Raw genomic sequence first — 21,811 nt, 5'->3', positions numbered from 1 at the left:
AATAATTAATTAAAATGAAGTGTGAGAGAAAGAGCCAGAGCATCACTCTACCACATCTGATGCTCAAACTCGGAATCTCATGTTTGAGAGTTCAGTGCCTTATCGATTTCACCATTTCCCAGACACTGTTTATTTATTTAAGATTCCCTTTATTTGGGACCAGATGGTGGCACACCTGGTTCAGAGCACACATTTCAGTGTGTGAGAACCCAGGTTCAAGCCCATACCTGTAGGGGGGAAAGCTTCAAAAATGATGAAGCAGGCCCGAATGTGTCTCTCTCTCCATCTCTATCTTCCCCTTCCCTCTAAATGTATGTCTCTATAAAAATACTTATTTTATGTATGGGGGTGGAAGACCAGAGCTTCACTTAGGTCATTTGTATCACCTTTAGAAGTCCTGAATTCTACCATTCCTTTTAATGTTTAGCTTAGTCACCCTGCAGGAGTCACACACACACCCCATTTTTTTCTTTCTATACTGTCTTTACTTTGCAACAACAGCTCAAAACCAGTGCCTGCGCATCTGGTGAATCAAAGGCAGCTGAAGACCGAGAGCAGAGAGCAGACAGGGAGTAACTGTCCAGCATGAATAACTCCCTGACGCAAGCCTGAATGGAAGTGTGATCTTGAGTTTCTTTTAAACAACTTAGGCTGTGCTCATCAAATTGACTACTGGTGACTACAGAGAGATGACAAGACAACTGGACCCTTCCTCATGCCCAGACCCCCCTTTTTCTATGTCTACAGAATCCTAAGACCACAGAAGGGGAAAGGGGTATAGCAGGCTTTGAGAACCCAAGGCCCCAGGCTCGATCCCCAACACTGCACCCCATAGGGCCAGAGTAGTGCTCTCACTACAACCAAAATGGGTTTTGTCATATAAATAAAATAAATACAGTAAAAAACCCATTGTGGTCTGGGAGGTGGTGCAGTAGCTAAGGCACTAGACTCTCAAGCATGAGGTCCTGAGTTTGATCCCTGGCAGCACATGTACCAGAGTGATGGCTGGTTCTTTCTCTCCTCATATGTTTCTCATGAATAAATAAATAAATTCTTTTTTAAAAAGTTTAAAATAAATAAATAAATAAATAAACCCTTCCTGAGAACATGGTGGTTGCTGGAGATATGTCTCAGCCACCTGCCCCAGTAACCAGCACCTATTCAGACTTGCTTTCTTCTCTCTTAATTGTTGACTATCAAGCACCCTGCACTGGGACTTGGGGCATTTGATGACAGAGTATTCATATTTTATTTTATTTTATGAGAGTCCTGCTCAGCTCTGGACCTCAGAGCCTCAGGAATGAAAAAAAAAAAAAAACCAAGATATTATATACATTTTTGTAAATATGGAGAGAGGAGGGGAAGACAGAGAGGGGGAGAGAAAGATAGACACCTGCAGACCTGCTTCACCGCCTGGGAAGCGAATCCCCTGCAGGTGGGGAGCCGGGGGCTCGAACCGGGATCCGTAAGCTGGTCCTGTACTTCGTGCCATGTGCGCTTAACCCGCTGCGCTACCACCCAACTCCCGTTTTATATATTTATTTATTGGATAGAGACATACAGAAACCAAAGGGTAGGGGGAGATAGACGGATAGGGACATTAGCAGCCGTGCTTCACCACCTGTGAAGCTTCTTCCCTAAGGTGGGACCGGGGGCTTGAACCCAGTTCCTTGTGCACTGTAATGTGTATACTTAACCAGGTACAGCAACACCCAGCCCCATGATGGAATTTTTTTTTTACTTTCAAATATTTTTAAAATTTATTTATTTATTCCCTTTTGTTCCCCTTGTTGTTTTATTGTTGTAGTTATTATTGATGTTATTGATGTTGTTGAATAGGACAGAGAGAAATGGAAAGGGAAGGGGAAGAGAAAGATAGACACCTGCAGACCTGCTTCACCTTTTGTGAGATGATGGAAATCTTTTTACATAACCACTCTGCTATCTTCCTGGTCCCAGTCTTCATATTAAAAACAAAAACAAAAACTTCATTTTACTTATTATTTGTATATATACGTTTCAGTATTTATTTACTAATTGGATAAGGACAAATGAATTAAAAGGGAAATAAAGGGAGAGAGGGCCCATTTGGTGGTGCACCAGGTTCGAGCCCTTGGTCCCCACCTGCAGGGGGAAAGCTTTACAAGTGGTGAAGCAGGGCTGGAGTTGTCTCTCTGTCTCCATCTTCTCTCTGAATTTATTGATGTGTCTAACCAACAAATAAAGATAATAGGGGGTCAGGCGGTAGCACACTGGGTTAAGTGCTCATAGTACGAAGCACCAGGACCCAGGCAAGGATCTGGGTTCTAGTCCCCAGCTCCCCACCTGCAGGGGGGGGTCACTTCACAAGCGGTGAAGCATGTCTTCAGGTGTCTATCTTTCTCTTTCCCTCTCTATCTTCTCCCCTCAAATTCTCTCTTTCCCATCAAAAAAAATTGAAAAAAAAAAAAAAAAAGGCCACTAGAAGCAGTGGATTCGTAGATTACAGGCACCAAACCCCAGCGATAACCCTGGATGCAAAACAATAACAACAATAATAATAATAGAGGGAGAGAGGCAGAGAGACACCTGTAGCCCTGCTTCATCATTGGTGAAGCTTCTCTCCTGTAGTTGGGAAGCAGGGGCTTGAACCTGGATACTTGGCACTATAATGTGTGCACTTAACCAGGTGCACCTTAACCGGCTCCCCTGTCTTCATATTTGTATTAAGAATAGACCCTCCGGTGAACCAGAAGGTGACACAGTGCTAGAAAACCACATTTGCAGACGAGAGTTCTAAGCCAGGAACCAGCCTCTGCTTCTCTTAAGTAATAAATAATAAAGTGTAAAACAACAATGGCCCAGCAGGTGGCGCAGTGGCAGAGCTCAGGCATTACAGGCGTCAGCTCCTCAGCCTGCAGGCTGGCTCCTTCATCTTTCAAGATAGTCACTAAAATAAATCTTTAAACATTTTTTTGGCTTAGTTTTAATTTGTTTTGTTTTTTTAATTTGATTTTTATTTATGAAAAGAAAACATTGACTAAACCATAGAATAAAGAGGGGTACAACTTCACACAATTCCCACCACCAGATCTCCGTATCCCATCCCCTCTCCCTCTGTTTCTCTGTCTCTCTCTGCCTATCTTCTTCATGAGTAAATAAATAAAATATTTAAAGAGAGAGAGAGAGAGAGAGCTAGAAGTTAAGAGGGAAAAGGGTGATAGAGAGGAAGAGAGACAGAGACACCTGCAGCCCTGCTTCACCACTTGCTAAGCTTTCCCCCTGCAGGTGGGGACCAAGGACTCGAACCCGGGTCCTTGCACACTGTAACATGTGCGCTCAACCAGATGCACCACCAACCGGCCCCTCCTGCCTCTCTTTTGCTGAGGTTAATGAATTTGTCATCTTAATGCCATGTTTCAACACAGACTTGTTTATCAGGGAGAGAAGGAGAGAGAGAGAGAGAGAGAGAGTTGCAGAGTGTCAACTTGGGGCTTGTGCTTGAAAGTTCAGTCCTCCATCCAGCGTGCCCCTCCCAGGATGCTCGCTCTAGCTAAAGTAAGAAGTCAGAGACAGGGCTGGGTGGTGGCGCACACATTACCATGGGCAAGGACCCAGGTTCAAGTCCCTGGTCCCCACTTTTGGATCCCTGAAGCAGGGCTGCCGGTGGCTCTCTGTCTCTCACTCTCCTTCTCTAACTCTCCCTTCCCTTTCAATTTCTCTCTGTCTCTATGCAATCAATAAATAGCATAAAATTAAAATCAATCAATAAAGCAGAGAAACCAGGACACAGCTCCGCTGGGCTAGAGCCTCAGCACCACAAGGAGCACCCGAACAGCACTGGGAGAGCTCCCTGGAGACAGTGGAGCGTGTTGGGCTGTCTCTCCTCTCTCTGTTTGTCTCTGAGAGACATTTGGGGTTGTCATGCTTGAGGGTGCTCTGGGACCCACCGGGCTGAGGTCAGTAATACCCAGAGAGCACCCCAGGAAAGGGTGGGGACCTAGACTGCCTTCAGCTGCTGTGTCCCTGCGGCTGCATTTTCCAGAATGGGAAACTGAGGCTCAGGGGCTGATGTCCATCTTGATTGTGCTCCCTCAGCCCCTCCCGGCACACCCTGGAATCTGGGGGATTTTCTCTGGAGCTCCCCTCCCTCCAGAACTGGGATCAGAGTGGATCAAAGACAACACCCCAGGCTGGACAGGAAGGACAGCCCCCTCCACCGTTGACATCTGATCTCTGGGGAGGGGTATGCAGACCTGGCGTCTGGAGCCGCTAGGGACGCTGAGACCTCTCACCTGACCTCCCACCTGTCTGCTTGTCTGTCTGCCTCCAGCCTGTGGGCTAGGCTTCATGTCTCTGTCCCTGCACTCTCCCTGGGGCAGAGGCTCCTCTCAGCTCTCCTCTCCTAGGAATCTGTCCCCCCTCTTTCCTGAGGTTCCTTCCTCTAGGGCCCCAGCCTGAACAGCAGAGGTTTGCCTTGGAGTCACCTGTCCTCACCACCCCCTCTCCATAAGGACTCTGATTCTGACTCCCCACTGCCCTCTCTTAGAACCCTCCGTGGCTCCCCAGGGCCCTCGGGGTAAAGTCCCAGCTTATCTGCTATTCCTGAAAGTACAATGTACTTACTTTTTTATTTTCCTGGCTTATGGTGGTGCAGGGGATTGAACCTGGGACTTTGGAGCCTCAGGTATCAGAGTCTTTTTGCATAACCATTATGCTATCAACACCTGCCCCTTATCTGCTGTTCCTGTCCAGGCTCGCTGTGGGCCCAGCCCTGAGCTGGCAGAGCTGAAGGCTGAGGTGCCCTCCCCCTTCTTGGGGGGACAAGGGAGCACTGTGGCTCTAGCCTGGGCACCAGGTCCCTGGAATGAATGAATGAATGGCCACAGGTCCCAGAGCACAGGAGCTTTCCACAGCGCCCTGGCGCCTCTCATGTGGTGCCTGGGAGCTTGAACCTGAGCTGTGCACGGGGCGAAGGGTATGCTCTACAAAGTGAAGTGTCTCTCCAACCTCCAGTCAAGTACTGTTAAGGGGTGGTGCTTGGTGAAGGAGCTTCCTCGGACAGTGTGCCGCTCTGCCCTGTGCCCGACCCAGGTTTGAGCTCCTCTCCCACCACACTGAAGGAAGCTTCGCTGCTGTGGGCTCTCTCACTTTCTCTGCCTCTCTGTCTCTGTCTAGAGAGAAACCAGGGTATCACCCTGCCACCTGAGACCTCAGACAGGCTAGTCCTACACCCCACTACGGAGCAAACCACCCCCCTCGCCGCCCCCGCTCGAGAGAGCACGTCTGACAGAGAGGAATTGAGGCCGCCCTTATCAGCCCTTATCGCTGACTCTCCCCTACTGAGGACCCATTTATCGCTATCGTTCCCGAGATTTAATATCCCCCAAACTGAACTGGATGCAGCCCAGGGGTGGGGTGGTGCAGTGGACAGGCATGAGGCCCTGGGTGAAAGGAAATGTCCACCAATTCCACAGTGGACAGACAGCCGGTTACTCGCATTTCAGCAAACCTAGGCGACTAAAAATGTAACTAATCAAAGTTAAATCTTTTCTTCTTCTTTTTTTTTTTTTTTTTTTTTTTTTGCAGAAAGTCACCTGATTGTCTTTCACCGTGACTCACGATGTAACCAATCCTGTCACACCTTACTCTTGTACCACACCTGATTGGTGCACCTTGTAACCAAAGTGTAAATTTTCCAAAACCACCCTGTCCACGAGAAGGGAATATAAGCGCCTTTCCAACTCATGCAGACAGTCTAGCGTGGCAGCAAGCTGCCCTCCACGCAGTCCGGGCCTCAGACTCCTTTGGATGTGCTGCACCCTGGAGCTGAAACACCTTGGGGTTGTAACACTCGGAGCTGCACAGCTGATGGCCGATATTTCCATAACATGGGTTCCATGATCACACGGTCCAGAGGGAGGCTCTCCTCTCTTCCTCTCATTAAATTATTAAGTAAAATCTTTAGAAGAAATTGTATGGGATGCAGTTTTAAAAATTAATCTGTCAGGCTGGGGAGTCTCCTGCCTGAGGCTCTTGAGGTCCCAAGTTCCATCCCCAGCACCACCATCAGCCAGAGCTGAGCAGGGCTCTGGGCTGTTTCTCTCTCTCTCTCATTGAAATAAAGAATTTAAAACCGGGAGTCCAGCGGTAGCACAGCGGGTTAAGCTCAGGTGGCCCGAATCGCAAGGACCGGCATAAGGATCCCAATTCGAGCCCCCAGCTCCCCACATGCAGGGGGGTCGCTTCCCAGGCGGTGAAGCAGGTCTGCAGGTGTTCGTCTTTCTCTCCTCCTCTCTGTCTTCCCCTCCTCTCTCCATTTCTCTCTATCCTACCCAACAACGACTACATCAATAACAACAATAACTACAACAACAAGAACAACAAAAGGTAAAATAAATAAATAAAATAAAATAATTTAAAAACCAGGGCAGAGGGTAGATAACATAATGGCTATGCAAAGAGTCTCATGCCTGAGGTTCCAATGCCCCAGGTTCAATCCCCCATACCACCATAAACCAGAGCTGAGCAGTGCTCTGGTAAAAAAGAAAAGAAACAAACAAACAAACAAAAACAAAACAAAAAAACCTAACTTATCACTGTAATAAAAAAATTTTAAACCATAAATTCATCTGGATTTCACATTATTTTATTTTCTTTAATGCACAGCTTGGGAGTGAACCCTAGGCCTTGTGCATTTTTAATATGGCTGAGTGACCTCCCAATATTTATTCGATAAAATTTGGAGGAGGACAGGTGGTGGCGCACCTGGTTGAACGCCTGTGTTACAGTGCCCAAGTGCCCAAGGACCCGGGTCCAAGCCCCGTCCCTGCTTGCAGGGGGAAAGCTTCACGAGTGGTGAAGCAGTACTGTTTTTGTTTGTTTGTTTGTCTGTTTTGTTTTGAGGTTTTAAAACTTTTTATTTGCATATTAAGAAACTGTGCATTCCGATATTTAAAATCATTGAACAAAAAATGGCACTCTGATGTAACTGCATTTTATAGTCTGCAGGCCACCTTAGACCAACTGGATTTTGACTCTAGATTTCACGTGGTCTCCCACCCAGCTTCCTCCTCCACCATGCGAGTTCTTTCCCTTCCCTGCCTGTCACCGGGTGGGAGAGGCAGGCTCGGCCATCGTTGTCAGTAGTTCTTGGATGTGAAAAGGGGCAGCACAGTCATTTAAACTCGATCCAACCTCTGCATCTTACAAAGTTAAACAGCTAAAAGAAGTAAAATAAGAAGGCAATGCTCGTGGGATGTTCAGTGTCCATCTTGGCGACGCCTGCCTCGTTAGGATTCACCGGCTTGCTTCTCCTGTTTAATCGTTTCTTTTGAAGGCAGAGTTTTTTTTTTTTTCTCTTGCGTTTCTGTCTTCAATTTCGATTTAGCGAATTTCTCAATCTCAGCCATATCGGCTTTGTCAGACACGGTTGCGGAGGAGAGCAAGCGAGGCAAGACCTGTGCGGGTGCCTGAGTGTCCTGAAGCAGTACCTGCAGGTGTCTCTCTGTCCCTCTCTCTCTACTTCCCCCTTCCCCTCAGTTCCCGGCTGTGTCTATCCAATAAATAAATAGATAAAACAGCTTGAGGGGAAGACATCACTGCACCTCCCCTCTGAACACAAAGCTCCCCCCTGGCACCTTCCTTGATGCTCCTCCTATGGGGCGCTCTCCTGAGGGAGCCACCGGCCCCCCCGGGTTACAGGCCATAACCAGCTGCTGGAGGAGGCCTGTGGGTGGGGGTGGGGTGGCAGCCCAGTTGGAGGAACTTGAAAGCGCCTCTGGGGTCATGGGGAGCGAGCGGGTGTTGGGCCACCTGCGTCTGCCTCTCTGGGCACCCCCGGCCCAGGCGGTGTCCCCGTGTCCCCCTTTCCAGCCTGCACAGGGGAGGTGGCCAGCCCCGCCCCATCTGCGGTGAGCACCCCACGTGGGCGCGCTCGCTAGTTAAATGCCGGCTGGTGTGATTACGGGGTGAGCCTCATTATAACCCTCAGTCGCTAATTAATTAGAGCTCGTGCACGGTCTGCTGCTCCCTGGGGGCACAGGGGCGGCACGTCGATGGTGGTCCCCAGACCGGGCGAGGAGGGGGGGTTCCTTTAAATCCTCCCCAGAGCACCCCAACCCGCCCCATCTTCCTCGGCCCACATTAAGCCGATGTGCAGGAGGGTTCGGACACTGGAGGTCTGGAAGCGGGGGCCTGGGCAAGCAGGTGAAGAAGACCCCCCCCCCCCATTGCTAGGACCGGCCTGAGGTGGGCGCTAGGACCGCGCGGCGAACCGCGTGCCCGGGAGGCTGAGGCCACGCCCCCGCGTGCTGATTGGCCCGCGGGGCCCTGGGACGCTGTGGCGATTGGAGGGCGCGGCCGCCGCTCTGGTGTGGCCCCGCCCCGCCAGGGTCCCGGGCTGCGGACTGCGGGCCAGGCGGTCGGCGGCGGGCGGGCGGACTGAGCGGACGGGCCGGGCGTCATGGGACCGGGGCCGGGGGCCGGCCGCGCGCTGTCGCCGTGGGCGCGGCTGAGCTTCGCGGTGGGCCACTTCCTCAACGACCTGTGCGCGTCCATGTGGTTCACCTACCTGCTGCTCTACCTGCACTCGGTGCGCGCCTACAGCTCGCGCGGCGCGGGGCTGCTGCTGCTGCTCGGCCAGGTGGCCGACGGGCTCTGCACCCCGCTCGTGGGCGTCGAGGCCGACCGCACCGCCGCCTGCGTCCGCTACGGACCCCGCAAGGCCTGGCACCTGGTCGGTAAGTCGACTGGGCGCTGTCCGTCCGGCTGCCTGTGCCTTGCCTCCCTGTCTGTGTGCCTGCCCCTCCCTGGGCCTGTCTGTCCGTCCCTAGGCCTCTGTCTGTCTGTCTGTCTGTCTGCCTGCCTGTCCCCTCACAGGGCCTCTCTGTCTGTCCGTCTGCCTATCCTTCCCTCGGCCGGTCTGCCTGTCCCTCTCTGGGCCTGCCTGTCAGCCCCTGGCCCTGTCTGTCTGTCTGCCTATCTCTCCCTGGGCATGACTGTCTGTCCCTCCGGCTGTCTGTCCCTGGGCCTCCCTGGTCAGTACCTGTCTGTCCCTGGCCTGCCTGTCTGTCTGCTTGTTCATCCCTGGGTCTGTCTGTCCCCGAGCCTCCTTGTTCACTCCCTGTCTTTCCATCCCAGCTTATCTGTCTGTCTATCCTAGGGTCTCCCTGTCCTGTCTGTCTGTTGGCCTTTGACCCTCCCATTCCGTCTGTCTGTCCCTGGGTCTGCCTGTCAGTCCCTGGGCCTTCCTCTGTCTGTCTGTCTGCCTGTCTCTGGCCCTCCTTGTCTGTCCCATTGCCTGTCTGCCCCTGGGTCTCCTTGTCCTGTCTGTCTGTCCCTGGGCCTGTTCAGCCCCACTCCTTGTTTGGTCCTTCCTGTCTGCCTTTACCGAGGTGGCCTAGGTCTGTCTGTTCGCCCATCTGTCTAGCCACTTGTCTGCACCTCCAAGTCTGTGTGTCTGTCCCTGATTAGGGCCTCCCTCCCTCCTTCCCTGCCTGCCTGCCTGCCTGCCCACCCGCCCTCTGGCCTGGGCCTTTCTGTCTGGGTGTCTGTCTGTCCTTGGCGGCTGGAGTCTTCCCACTCTGTCTGTGTGTCTGTCCACCCTCCCTCCTCCATCTCGGGGCACCCGCCATGCAGAGGACTGGGGAGCTGCCCTGGAGCTGGGGGGAGGGGGCTGCTGAGTCTTCTGTTCCTGGGGCGTCCTGCCCGCCCTGCCCTGCCCGCACTCCCCATGAGGTGCCTTGAGGTTTGCACCCAGCCTTCCCCCAGCAGCACCCTGTCCTGGCCTTGGGGCTCCCCGGAGAACCCCCTCACTGCCAGGGTCTCTGGGGCCACCCCCTGCCCCTGCAGCAGTGATGTGGGTAGGGGTGGGGCAGCCCCAGGGTGGGGGCAGACTTCCAGGGGTCTGCTCCCCGAGTCCTTCCTGGGGGGTCCTTGGGCTGCAGTCCCCCCGGGAAGGGGAGCTGGGAACAGCGGGGACTGTGTTGTGGGGACCCTTGGCCGATGTTGGGGTCCCCCCAGGTGGCCTCCTACTCTTCCTCCCCCCACCAGACCCTGGGGAGGAACCGAGGGGCAGGAAGCCCAGGCAGGCAGCTGATAAGGTGACTCGGGTGAGAGCCGCCTCCCCTACTGCGCCCACTTCTCCATTCCTCACCTCATGCCACCCCGGGGCTGCGGGCAAGGGTGCAGAACTCACTTTTTCCCTCCGCCCTTAGCGCCGGTCAGGGTCAGGGGCTGTTGTCCCTGGGTCCCAGCTGGGGCTGACGGGGGTGTCCAGGGAAGGTCTGCAGGAAGGGGCACTTGAGCTGGGGTTTTGACGCGTGAGTAGGAGCCTGCCGTTCCGAGTGGCCCTCAGGACTTGGCGGCGAGGGGAAAAGGAAGTAGTTCCCAGAGGGGCTCAGGCCAAGGTCTCCCAGGCAGACGGCTCAGGCAATGGTTAACCAGGCCTGGCTTGACAGAACAGCGTCTGTGCCCCACCCCCATCCACCAGGAAGCGCCTCCCCCACCCCACTTCCAGAGAAATCACAGGGTGGGGGGCGGTTTGAGTTTCATTTCCTCAGATCCCAGCCAGGGGTGAGGTCACTTCTTGGCTCTGGGACGAGGAGGGGGAGGAAGCCTGTCCGCTCCAACGGGGTGTCAGGACTCGAACCCAAGTGAGAGAGAGAGAGAGAGAGAGAGAGACTAGCAGACCTGCCTCACTGAAGCTTCCCCCTGCAGGTGGGGAACGGGGCTCAAACCTGGGTCCTAGCACCTGGTAACAGGTGCGCTTAATCGGGTGCACCACCGCCTGGCCTCTCTCCCCCGCCATTCTTCTCACTCTTTCTTCAAAGACTTAATTATTCATGAGAGACACACAGAGAGAGACAGAAGCAGAGGGTCAGGGCTGGAACCTGAGGGTCCCGCATCTTGTCTGTCCGCACAGGCACCATCTGCGTCCTCTTGTCCTTCCCTTTCATCTTCAGCCCCTGCCTGGGGTGTAGCGACACCACCCCCGAGTGGGCCGCCATGCTTTACTACAGCCCGTTCATCGTAGTCTTCCAGTTCGGCTGGGCAGCCACGCAGATCGCCCACCTCAGCCTCATCCCTGTGCTGGTGACCAATGAGCACGAGAAGGTGGAGCTCACGGCACTCAGGTGGGCTTCGGGAGGGAGCTTCCCCCGGTGCTGTGGCATCTCCCCTGTGGTGCCAATGTGGCCGCCTGCCCCCCTCCCCCAGTTCCCTTTTTAGGGGTTACCCAATATCTGGCCCCCAAGGGCCCCGGCTTTTGGCTGTGGGCTGAGCTGGGCCAGCTGAGGGATGCCACGCTCTGGGGTACCCGTTGCCCTCTAGGGAGGGGGGTGCTCCTCTTCCCACTGCCAGAGAGGGAAACTGAGTCCCACAGTCAGGCGGATCATTCCGTTTTCAGACAGAGAGAGGGAGAGCTGCCCCCAGTGCTGTGGTACCTTCCATGTGGTGCCAGGATTCAGAGCTGGACCTTCCACCTCCCACCCGCAGGTACGCCTTCACTGTGGTGGCCAACATCACCGTGTATGGGGCTGCCTGGCTCCTGCTTCACCTGCAGGTCTCCCCCCAAGTGGGGGCCCCCCCGGACCTCAGAGACCAGCTGGGGGTGCAGGACGTGCCTGTCTTCCGGGTGAGTGGGACGGCTGGGGGAAAGGGGCTGACCTGGTGTCGACCTCTGACCTCTGCCCCGCCCCCCAGAACCTGGCCCTGCTGGTGGTGGGCCTGGGCGCCTTCTTCTCTTTCATCTTCCACCTGGGAACCCGGGAGGGCCGCCGACCGCCTGGCACCGGGTCCGAGCTGCCTGCCGAGGATGAGCACAGCCCTCTGCTGGCCCCCGGTGTGGCCCGGCCCCTGCTGCTCTGGAAGGACTGGCTGCGCCAACCCGCCTTCTACCAGGTCTGAGAGATGGCTTCACCCCGTCCCCACATCCCTGGACCCCCATCTCCTACAGCCCCGTCCTCTGTCCCCATCCTGTGCTCAAGTCCCCATCCGTCCCGGGCCCCCTGCCCCCTGCCCACGTCCCTGTCCTGTCCCCGTCTCCATGGCCACATCCTCATGGCCCCCATCCCTATGCCCACCTCCCATGCCCACAGCCCTGACTCTGTACCCACATTCTCATCCTGTTCCCACGTCCCTGTCCTGTCCCCATCCCATGTCCCTGACCTGTCCTCATGCCCACGTCCCTGTCCTGTGCCCATGCCCACGTCCCTGACCCATTCCCATGCCCATATCCCTATCCTGTCCCCATCCCACGTCCCTGTCCTGTCCCCATGCCCACGTTCCTGTCCTACATCCCTGACCCGTTCCCATGCCCACATCCCTGTCCTGTCCCCATCCCACATCCCTGTCCTGTGCCCATGCCCACGTCCCTGTCTCCACCTCACGTCCCTGTCCTGTCCCCATGCCCACGTCCCTCTCCTATGTCCCTGACCCGTTCCCATGCCCATGTCCCTGTCCTGTCCCCATCCCACGTCCCTGTCCTGTCCCCATCCCACGTCCCTGTCCTGTCCCCATCCCACGTCCCTGTCCTGTGCCCATGCCCACGGTCCTGTTCCCATGCCCATGGTCCTGTCCTGTGCCCATCCCACGTCCCTGTCCTGTGCCCATGCCCACGTCCCTGTCCTATGTCCCTGACCTGCTCCCATGCCCACGTCCCGTGCCCTCACCTCTCCCCGCAGGTGGGCATTCTGTACATGAGCACGAGGCTCATCGTCAACCTGTCGCAGACCTACATGGCCATGTACCTCACCTACTCCCTCAGCCTACCCAAGGTGGGGCCCGCGGCGCAGGGACGGGGAGGGCACCGGGGGAGGTCTGGGGACCTGCAGGGGCCGCCGGCGGTGGAGGGCGTCGGGGTGCCCCTCAGTGCCGCCCGCCCCGCAGAAGTTCATCGCCACCATCCCCCTGGTCATGTACGTCAGCGGCTTCGCCTCGTCCTTCCTCATGAAGCCCGTCAACAGGTGTTTGGGCCGGAACGTGAGTGACACCGCAGGGCCGGGGGCCGGGGGGCCGGGGCTGGGTGCTGGTCCGGGTCCAAGCGCCCGCTGTCCGGCAGCTCACCTACTTCTCGGGGCTGCTGGTCGTCCTGGCTTTCGCCGCTTGGGTGGCGCTGGCCGACGCGCTGGGTCCCGCGGTGTACGCGGCTGCAGTGCTGCTGGGCGTGGGTTGCGCCACCATCCTGGTCACCTCGCTTGCCATGACCGCTGACCTCATCGGGCCCCACACGGTAGGCGGGGCGGGGCCAGATCGCTGGGGAGGTGGAGCTTGGGGGCGTGGCTCGGACCAAGGGGTGTGGATATGGCCTCGGGGGCGTGGCCAGCCCTGGGGGCGTGGCTAGGGACCGGCGCTTTGGGAAAGGTCCTGGGCGGGGCTAGAATTTTGGAGGCGGGCTATCCTTCAGGGGCAGGGCTGCTGCTCAAGGGTGTGGCTAGGCTTCCGAGAGGGGCTGGGTTCCTAGCTCTGGGGGCGGGGCCAGGGGCGGGATCGAGCCTCTTGGGGGCGGGGCCGGGTCTTCCGGGAGCAGAGGACGGGGCTCAGCCCCGCGTGTCCCCCCAGCACAGCGGGGCTTTTGTGTACGGCGCCATGAGCTTCTCGGACAAGGTGGCCAACGGGCTGGCGGTGATGGCCATCCAGAGCCTGCACCCCTGCGTGTGAGCCCCCACCCCAGCCCTCCTGCACCCTCCACTCACACCCCCACCCCTTCCTGCCTTCCTGAGCCCAAGGGTCTGGCGCCGAGCGCGGGGGGGGGGGGGGGGGGCGCTTTGGGCTGAGCCCCCTGCAGGCAGAGGCGGGCGGCCCCGGGGCGCCCTATGCTGGGCGGTGGGACCCGGGGAGGACGGGCCCTGCGGGGCGCTGACTGCCACCCCCAGGTCTGAGCTGTGCTGTGCTGCCTGCGTGAATTTCTACCACTGGGTGATGGTGGCCGTGACGGGTGGCGTGGGGGTGGCGGCCACCCTCTGCCTCTGCAGCCTGCTGCTCTGGCCCATCCACCTGCGCACCTGTGAGTCTCGGACTGGGCGGGCCAGGGGCGGGCGGGCCTTCCCTGCCCCTCCCTGCCCTCCCTGCACCCGCGCCCTTCTCCACAGGGGACCCCGGAGCCCAGCCCTGAGCCCTGCCTCCACTCTGCCAGACACAGACCACTATGCACTTTGGGGTGTCCTCCCCCCAGGCTCCAGCTCCAGCATCCAGGACCTCGGGACGAGGGGGGACGAGGGAGAAGGGTTCTGGGGGCCTGTCTCCAGAGCTGGCCATGCCGTGGGGGCTTGGACCCGGAGCCGCCCGATGCGGGAATAAACAAAGGCCCAGAGGTGGCAGCAGGTGTTTATCAGCGGGGGGCCGCGAAGCGTGTTGACGGGCGCTGGCGGGTGGAGGGGCAGCGTGGCTCGAGCCCCCAGCGCCGCAGGTCCTGGGTGGTGAAGCGCGGGCGCTGCGGGGCCGACAGCCCGGGCACGTAGTCCGAGGTCCGCCACGAGGGGCTCACGCCGCAGCGGCTACGGTCCAGCACTGGGGGGACAGGCGGCGGGGAGGGGTGTCAGACCCAACCCCTGTGCTCCATCACCCTGTCTCCCACCCCTTCACCCCTGCACCCGTCACCCTGCCTCCTACCCCCCCCCCATCACCCCTGCCTCCTGCCCCATCACCCCCACCCGTTCCTCGTCCCGGCCTCACCATACTCCTTGCCCCGGACGGGCCGGTCTTTCCACAGCATGGTCCCCCAGCGTGCCTTGGGGTTCAGGTACTGAGCAGGGACCACGGGATCATACCAGGCTGAGTCCCGGAGCCGCTGAGAGTACGCTGTGGGGGGCGAGGGGCACGTGAGGTCACCTCAGGCCTGGGAGCCTGCCTGGAGGAAGTGGACTGGGAGTCCCATCCCGGGCATTGCCTGGGCTAGAGGGACGATCTTCTCTGTCTCATCAATACCTGTTTATGTCTTTCAAAAGAACAAGTGGCCTTGGTGGTAGCGCACCTGGTTGAGTGTGCACGTTCCCACACTTGAAGACCTGGGTTCAAGCTGAAGCAGGGCTGCAGGGGGATTTCTGTCTCCCCCACCCTTCACGGTTTCTGTCTGAAATCAATACTAAAAAGAGGCAGTTTGGGGGCTGGGGGGCTGATCGGTAGCAGTGGGCTAAGCACGTGGTGCCAAGCACGCAAGGACCGGCAAGGATCCTGATTTGAGCCCCCGGCTCCCCACCTGCAGGGGAGTCGCTTCACAGGTGGTGAAGCAGGCCTGCAGGGGTCTTTCCCCCTTTCCATTTCTCTGTCCTATCCAACAACAACGATAGCAGTACCGATAATAATGATACACCAGGGCAACAAAAGGCAAAAAGGACCTCCCGGAGCAGTGGCTTTGCAGTGCAGGCACCAAACCCCAGTGAGAACCCTGCACACAGATCACCAAGGTCAAGGGCCCAGGTTCAAACCCCCACTCCCAGCCTGCAGGGGGGACTTCGAGAGTGGTGCGGGGCTGCAGGTCTCTCTCATCTCTTTCTATCTCTCACCCTATAGCTGAGGTCAGGAGAAAGGAAAGGGAAATTGCCCCCTCTTTGGCCAACACTCACCGGAGGGTAAGCCGTGTTCCCTGTGAGCATGGCAGCCGCGCCAGTGGGCGTGGGCCTGGCGGCAGGGGCTGCTGGGGGGCCGTGGGGTGGAGTACCAGGCTTCTCTCGGATCCGAGTTGGTTAGGCCGGTGAACCAGAGCTGGCCGGCGGCATCTCTGCCTGTGGGCGTGTATTTCCAGCGCGTGGCCTGCTTGATGGCCGGTGCCCAGCGGGGACCCTCCAGGGACAGGTACTCATTGCTGGGGGACAGGAACACTCAACCTTGCTTGCCTCGGCATGCCCTCCAAGCCCTCCCACCCCAGCTGTCAGCCTCCTGGATGCACTGGCCACCTCCTCCAGAAAGCCCCCCTGGCTTGGAGGAGGGTCTCCAAGAGAAGTGGCTGGGACCACAGTGGAGGCAAGAACCAGCGGGGGTGCCTGAGACCCAAGAAGCACCCCCACAGCCGTGCCCTGAATGGTGGCGGAGTCAAGGTCCCAGGTTCAATTCTGGCACCAGTGGTGCTTCGGTTTCTATGTCTCACAGGTAGTAAAATCAATCTTTTATAAAAAAGTGGGGGTCGGGCAGTAGTGCAGCGGGTTAAGCGCACGTGGCGCAAAGCTCAAGGACCGGCATAAGGATCCTGGTTCGAGCCCCCGGCTCCCCACCTGCAGGGGAGTCGCTTCACAGGCGGTGAAGCAGGTCTGCAGGTGTCTGTCTTTCCTCCTCTGTCTTCCCCTCCTCTCTCCATCCAACAACGAACATCAACAATGACCACAACAAGGCTACCATAATGGCAACAAAAGGGGGAACAAATGGTCGTGGTGCAGGCACTGAGGCCCAGCAATAACCCTGGAGGCAAAAAAAAAAGTCGCAGTTGGAGCTGGGGGGCCTTTTTGCCAGCTGCCGCTGGTGGCGGAGCCCGACCCAGGCTGCACACCCCTTGTACCATCCTCCCCTATGGCGGAGGGGCCTCAGTTAGAAATAGGGGTGGAGTCTGAGGGGCCACGCCCAGGGAGGCTAAGGGGCTTCCCCAAATAGGCAGAGGCTGGGAGCTGCAGGGCACCTGTCGAGGGGTTCCGGGAAGTCCACCTCCAGGGTCCCCGAGGGGACGTAGGCCCGCTCCCGCCTGGGGCTCTGCATGTCTGCCTCTGGGGCGCCAGGGTCCCCGCCACCAGGCCAGGCCAGCAGCCACTGTTGACCGGACAGAGGCCCCGGTTACCAGGCAACGCCAGGCCCCGCCCTGCCCCCTCGGCCGAGAAGGCCCCCAGGTGAACCCCGTTGGGGTTGGGAAGCTCCCAAAGCAACGAGCTTCGCAGGTGTGGGCCAGGGAGGGGAAACTTTCCCCCACGGTGAGGCTGAAGACATTAAGAGCCACAGGATGTTCCTTTTCTCCTTTATTGTTTTCCCAGAGGCCTGCCAGGGCCCCACCTCCCCGAATGACTGCCCCACACCTGAGCCTCCAGCCCCCCCACAGGCACCGCCCCCACACCGGGTGGGCTAGGCGCTGTTTTTCCGGCCTCCTGGCCCCAGGGCCTTTGCACGGCTGTGCCCTCCTGCCAGCTCAGGCTGCTGCTGGGGCTCCCCCGGGTGCCCCCCACAGACATGGAGGCGTGGACACTGGGCCGGGCATGCAGACACCAAGGGGTTTAATGACAGCGAGAGGTACGGGGTAGCCCCCCCAGACGGAATGCTCTTCTGAGGAAAGAATCGGCCCGTGCTAGAAGATGTGCTGGGGCCGAGAACAGATGGGGAGCACAGATACGTATATACACATGCACGCGCGCAGGCGGCGTTTGGGGGCGCCAGGCACCCCAAGGCCGCATGGGTGGGACAGTGCCCAGGGGGAGCCCCGAGAGTCAGTCCTGCAGGGACAGCAAGGCGGTGAGGTCCTGGCGGTGAGCTGGGCAGTGTGGGGGCGCGGACGGGTCGCCTTCCAGTCTGTCCATGTGTCTGTCCGCCCCCGGTCCAGCCCCGCACTCAGCAGCCACAGTGCGGAGGAGGCAGTCTGTAGTCAGTGCAGGGCCGGCCGCCCACAGGTCTGTCCCTCTGTCCTGTTGCATCCGCCGGCCGGTCCTGGGCGGCGGTCCATCCCTGCAGCCGTTTTACCGGATCCTGGTGAAGAGGTTGAGGACGGACACGGACTCCTGCAACAGAGGGCAGGCTGAGTGAGCTCGGGGTGGGGTGGGGTGTCCATGGGCCTGCGGGCCCTTCAGCTCACTTCACCTCACACCTCCTCACCTTGGTGGAGCGGGTCTTGCTGAAGACGTTCCAGAAGCGCAGGGTCTCGTCTCCGGCCCCCGTGACGATGGCCTCACCGTCGGGGGACATGGCCTGTGGGTGGGAAGACCCTGGTGATGCACAGCACCCCGGGGCCGAGTCCGAGTCCACGCTCTTTCCCACAAGCCAAGCCTACTCTCTTGAGTTCCCGGGGAGACACCCAGGCTGGAAACTGTCTCTTGCGGACAGCAAGGGTATGGGGGCACCGCCCCTGCTGTGCAGCCCCGGATTCGAGCCCCATCGCGGACAGACACCCCCAGCCCCCCAGCCGCCTCACCAGGTAGAGGACGCGGTACGAGTGCCCGGTGAGCTTGGCCACCTGCGTGAGGGATGGGTACTTCCACACCAGGATCTGGTTCTGCGAGTAGCCGTGCGTGCTGACCTGGCGGAGGGTGGGTGGGTGAATGGGGCGTCCCGGGCACTCCCGCCCTCGAGACTGCCCAACTGCCCGCCCGCACCCCCCCCCCCACTCACCAGCTCGTTGGCGTGCTTGGACCAGGCGAGGTTGCAGACCTGTGAGCCCGTGTCAATGCACTGCAGCGGCTGCCCCGTGAGCGTGTTCCAGAAGCGGATGCAGCGGTCGGCTGTGCCGCCCCCAGAGGCCAGCAGCCCGTGCTGGTGTGGCGACCAAGCGATGGCCTTGACGGCCGCCAGGTGCTCTGTGTACTGCTGTGCTGGGCTCAGGCTCGAGTGGTTCCACACCAATAGCTGGGGGGGGGGGGCAGCGGCTGTCACCGTGGGGGCGGGGGGGGGGGCTGGGCCAGGGGACTTGGGGCCTGGGGAGATGAATGGGACACGGGCCAGAAACGGGGGGGCGGGGAGAGAGGACGGGGAACATGGGCCCAGGGATGTGAGGGCGGAAGACTCGGTCCCCAGGGCACCAGGGACATGGGGGGGGGGGGGCAAGGGATCGAGGGCCCAGGAGGCCAGGGACTTGGGAACGGGGAGCTGGGGGCCAGAGGACTTGGGGAACAGGGACGCGAGGCCAGGGACAGACACGGGGGCCGCCTGCAGGTCAGGGGAATGCTGGCACCTTGTTGTCGTTGCCCCCCGAGGCCAGCAGCTGGTGGTCCGTGGACCACTTGAGGCCACAGACCTCCTGGCGGTGGCCCTGCAGCCGGCGTTCGGCCTGCAGCGGGGGGGAGCGGATGTCCCGCTGCAGGATCATCCGGTCGCGGCTGCCCGACGACAGCTGGTCAGCGTTCCAGGCCAGCGCCCCTGCGGATGGGAGGGTGAGGCCCTGTGCCCCGCCGGCCGCCCCCCCGCCCCGCCCGTGCCGGCCTGCCCGCTCACCCACGCGCGCCGTGTGGCCCTCCAGCACCGCCAGCTTCTTGCCGGCCGCCGCGTCCCAGATCTGCACGAAGCCCTTGTGCGTCCCTACGGCCACCAGGTTCCCCTGCGGGGCAGGTGGGCAGGCGGGCGGCTCAGGGTCAGCTCGGTGACCGTCCCCACGTCCCCGCCCCCCCAGACAGGGCACTGACCCGCTCCGACCAGCCCACGGAGGTCACCGAGTCCCCTTCCACGGAGAGGTCACAGAGCCGCGTCACCTGCGGGGAGGGGGGGGTGCTCACCGGTTCGTCTGTCCGTCCAGCCCCAGCAGCCTCCCCCCGGCACCGTGGGTCCCACCTGGCTGGTGCAGGCGCTCCACAGGTAGACGCAGGTGCCCAGCCCCACGCTGAGCACGTTGAGCGAGGACCAGTCCACCAGGTTGAGATAGAAGTCGTCCTGCAGCTCCGGCGCGTCCAGCACCTTGAAGGGGATCTTGGAGATCTTGCGCGTGGGCTTGCGGGGCGAACGCAGCAGCTTCTGGCTGGGGGGGTGGGGGTCAGCGCGGCGGGGACCCCTCCCCCCACCCGGGGCCAGGGCCCACTCACCTCTTGTTGCTGACAGGGGACAGGGAGTAGGGGGACACGTCGTTGCCGTCGTCGGGGCTGGAGCGCTTGGCGCTCAGGGAATACTGGGGGGGCAGGTCAGGTGTCAGTCTGGGGGCGGGAGTGCCCCCTGTCCCCGCACCCCCACCCCCACCGCGGCCTCACCGTGAAGAGCCCCTTCTTCTCCGGCGTGGACGGCTGCAGCCGCCGGTCCTCTGTCTGTGGGTCCTGGACCTTCTCGATGCCGGCGCCCAGGAGCTCGTTCTTCAGCAGCGCCGAGTAGGCCAGGCCGTCTGCGGGGATGGGGGACCCCGGGATTCTGAGGGGCGCTGGGGGGCGGGACCCTGGGGGCTGGACACAGTGGGGGCCAGGGAGACACAGCAAGACCCGGGGAGCGCAGAGCCCGAGGGGCCTGGGGATGGGTGGGGGACCGGGGGAGGGCAGGGATCAGGAGTGGGGGGTCCCGGGGAGGGCAGGGGCTCGGGGTCAGGACTGGGGGTCCGGGGAGACCTGGGGCTCGGGGTCAGGACTGGGGGGGTCCCGGGGAGACCTGAGGCTCGGGGTCAGGACTGGGGATCCCAGGGAGACCTGGGGCTCGGGGTCAGGACTGGGGGGTCCCGGGGAGGGCAGGGCTCGGGGTCAGGACTGGGGTCCCGGGGAGGGCAGGGGCTCGGGGTCAGGACTGGGGGGTCCCGGGGAGGGCAGGGCTCGGGGTCAGGACTGGGGGTCCCGGGGAGGGCAGGGGCTCGGGGTCAGGACTGGGGGGTCCCGGGGAGGGCAGGGCTCGGGGTCAGGACTGGGGGTCCGGGGAGACCTGGGGCTCAGGGTCAGGACTGGGGGGGTCCCGGGGAGACCTGAGGCTCGGGGTCAGGACTGGGGGTCCCGGGGAGACCTGAGGCTCGGGGTCAGGACTGGGGATCCCAGGGAGACCTGGGGCTCGGGGTCAGGACTGGGGGGTCCCGGGGAGGGCAGGGCTCGGGGTCAGGACTGGGGGTCCCGGGGAGGGCAGGGGCTCGGGGTCAGGACTGGGGGGTCCCGGGGAGGGCAGGGCTCGGGGTCAGGACCGGGGTCCCGGGGAGGGCAGGGCTCGGGGTCAGGACTGGGGTCCCGGGGAGGGCAGGGCTCGGGGTCAGGACCGGGGGCCCGGGTACCTTTGCCGTTGTCCGAGGCGGCGTCCTTGGTCTTCCGGTTCTGGCTGGAGGATTTGTCGTTCTCCTGCGGAGGAGCAGGGCTGCAGCTCCGTGCCCGTGCCCGTGCCCCCTGCCCTCCCGCCCCCGCGTCCCGCCGCTCACATTGATGCGGTGGAAGTTGACGCTCCAGTTGGCTCCGGCCCGCGAGGGGATGAAGCGGTCGCCGTGCTTGCTGGGCGAGGACACGGGCGAGTTGGCGGGCGTCAGCGTGCGGCGCATCTCGGCCACCTGGGCGCGGGCGAAAGGGTGGGGGGCCGGCATCCTCAGCCTTCCCTTCCCACCCCGGCCCACACCTCTCCCCTCCCCTCCCCGGCCGGGCCCCGGGCACTCACGCCGGGCGCGGTGTTCTCGTTCTGCAGCACGATCTGCCGCAGCAGCCGCCGCTCGTAGTCCTGGTCCATGAGGCCGGCGCAGCGCGGGCCGCCCTAGGAGAGGGGGTGGGGGGAGAGAGGGGGGGGGGGAGAGAGAGAGAGAGAGAGAGAGAGAGAGAGCACCGGAGTAGCGGAGTAGCCTTTGGCCCGGCAAAAGGCAAGTGGCACCAGCGGCCGGGCACCTGCAGAGGCAGAGGGTCAGGTCAGGGTCGCCACAGAGTGCCAGGGGCTGGGGCCCGCGAAGGCACAACAGCCGCCCCTGAGCGCGGCCCTGCCCTGCCCTGCCCTGCGGGCTCAGAAGGGCGTGTCCCCCAGAGACGCTGACTGAGAGGCAGTGCCCACCTCAGAGGGAGAGACAGGTGCCCACCACAGTGAGAGACAGACAGAGCCCACATCAGAGACAGACAGTGCCCAACTCAGACACGGTGCCCACCTCAGAGATACGGAGACAGTGCCCAACTCAGAGATACGGAGACAGTGCCCAACTCAGAGACAGGGAGACAGTGCCCAACTCAGAGATACGGAGACAGTGCCCATCTCAGAGATACGGAGACAGTGCCCAACTCAGAGATACGGAGAC

General features: G+C 60.4%; 3 protein-coding genes and 1 long non-coding RNA gene across 7 annotated transcripts; 1 reads left to right on the top strand and 3 right to left on the bottom strand.

The window, feature by feature from the left end:
* Nucleotides 1–8,379: 8,379 nt before the first annotated feature.
* Nucleotides 8,380–14,290, top strand: MFSD12 (major facilitator superfamily domain containing 12). 4 transcript variants are annotated; one of them, XM_060182011.1, is made up of 11 exons: nt 8,381–8,720; nt 10,033–10,164; nt 10,904–11,114; nt 11,476–11,614; nt 11,683–11,880; nt 12,663–12,755; nt 12,934–12,960; nt 13,040–13,210; nt 13,540–13,634; nt 13,854–13,984; nt 14,070–14,290. In XM_060182011.1, exons 1-11 carry the CDS (start codon nt 8,444–8,446, stop codon nt 14,090–14,092), a joined length of 1,497 nt encoding a protein of 498 aa, XP_060037994.1. In that variant the 5' UTR covers nt 8,381–8,443; the 3' UTR covers nt 14,093–14,290. The 4 variants fall into 4 exon arrangements, 3 of the variants coding, with proteins under 3 accessions (XP_060037994.1, XP_060037993.1, XP_007524968.1); XM_060182010.1 differs by having other exon boundaries at nt 12,868–12,960; XR_009547349.1 differs by lacking the exon at nt 14,070–14,290 and having other exon boundaries at nt 8,380–8,720; nt 12,906–12,960; nt 13,854–13,896.
* Nucleotides 8,910–10,039, bottom strand: LOC132535581 (uncharacterized). The gene is made up of 2 exons (XR_009547352.1): nt 9,371–10,039; nt 8,910–9,244 (listed from the first exon to the last, which is right to left on the bottom strand). It is a non-coding gene; the product is annotated as an uncharacterized LOC132535581 (long non-coding RNA).
* TEKTIP1 (tektin bundle interacting protein 1) lies at nt 14,289–16,792 on the bottom strand. The gene is made up of 4 exons (XM_007524905.2): nt 16,586–16,792; nt 15,543–15,781; nt 14,653–14,778; nt 14,289–14,487 (listed from the first exon to the last, which is right to left on the bottom strand). The coding sequence occupies exons 1-4, from the start codon at nt 16,660–16,662 to the stop codon at nt 14,309–14,311; spliced, it is 621 nt and encodes a 206-aa protein (XP_007524967.1). The 5' UTR covers nt 16,663–16,792; the 3' UTR covers nt 14,289–14,308.
* A 352-nt stretch (nt 16,793–17,144) lies between these two features.
* FZR1 (fizzy and cell division cycle 20 related 1) lies at nt 17,145–21,285 on the bottom strand. Its single transcript, XM_007524816.3, has 13 exons — nt 21,193–21,285; nt 20,963–21,088; nt 20,822–20,885; nt 19,836–19,963; nt 19,674–19,756; nt 19,426–19,609; nt 19,281–19,346; nt 19,093–19,195; nt 18,833–19,017; nt 18,274–18,507; nt 18,077–18,181; nt 17,761–17,853; nt 17,145–17,666 (listed from the first exon to the last, which is right to left on the bottom strand). Exons 1-13 carry the CDS (start codon nt 21,259–21,261, stop codon nt 17,625–17,627), a joined length of 1,482 nt encoding a protein of 493 aa, XP_007524878.1. The 5' UTR covers nt 21,262–21,285; the 3' UTR covers nt 17,145–17,624.
* Nucleotides 21,286–21,811: the final 526 nt, after the last annotated feature.

The sequence above is a fragment of the Erinaceus europaeus genome, chromosome 23 (genome assembly GCF_950295315.1).
Source record: "Erinaceus europaeus chromosome 23, mEriEur2.1, whole genome shotgun sequence".
Classification (NCBI taxonomy): Eukaryota; Metazoa; Chordata; class Mammalia; order Eulipotyphla; family Erinaceidae; genus Erinaceus; species Erinaceus europaeus.
Note: the sequence above shows the minus strand (reverse complement) of the source record. Positions and strands in the feature narration are given on the sequence as shown.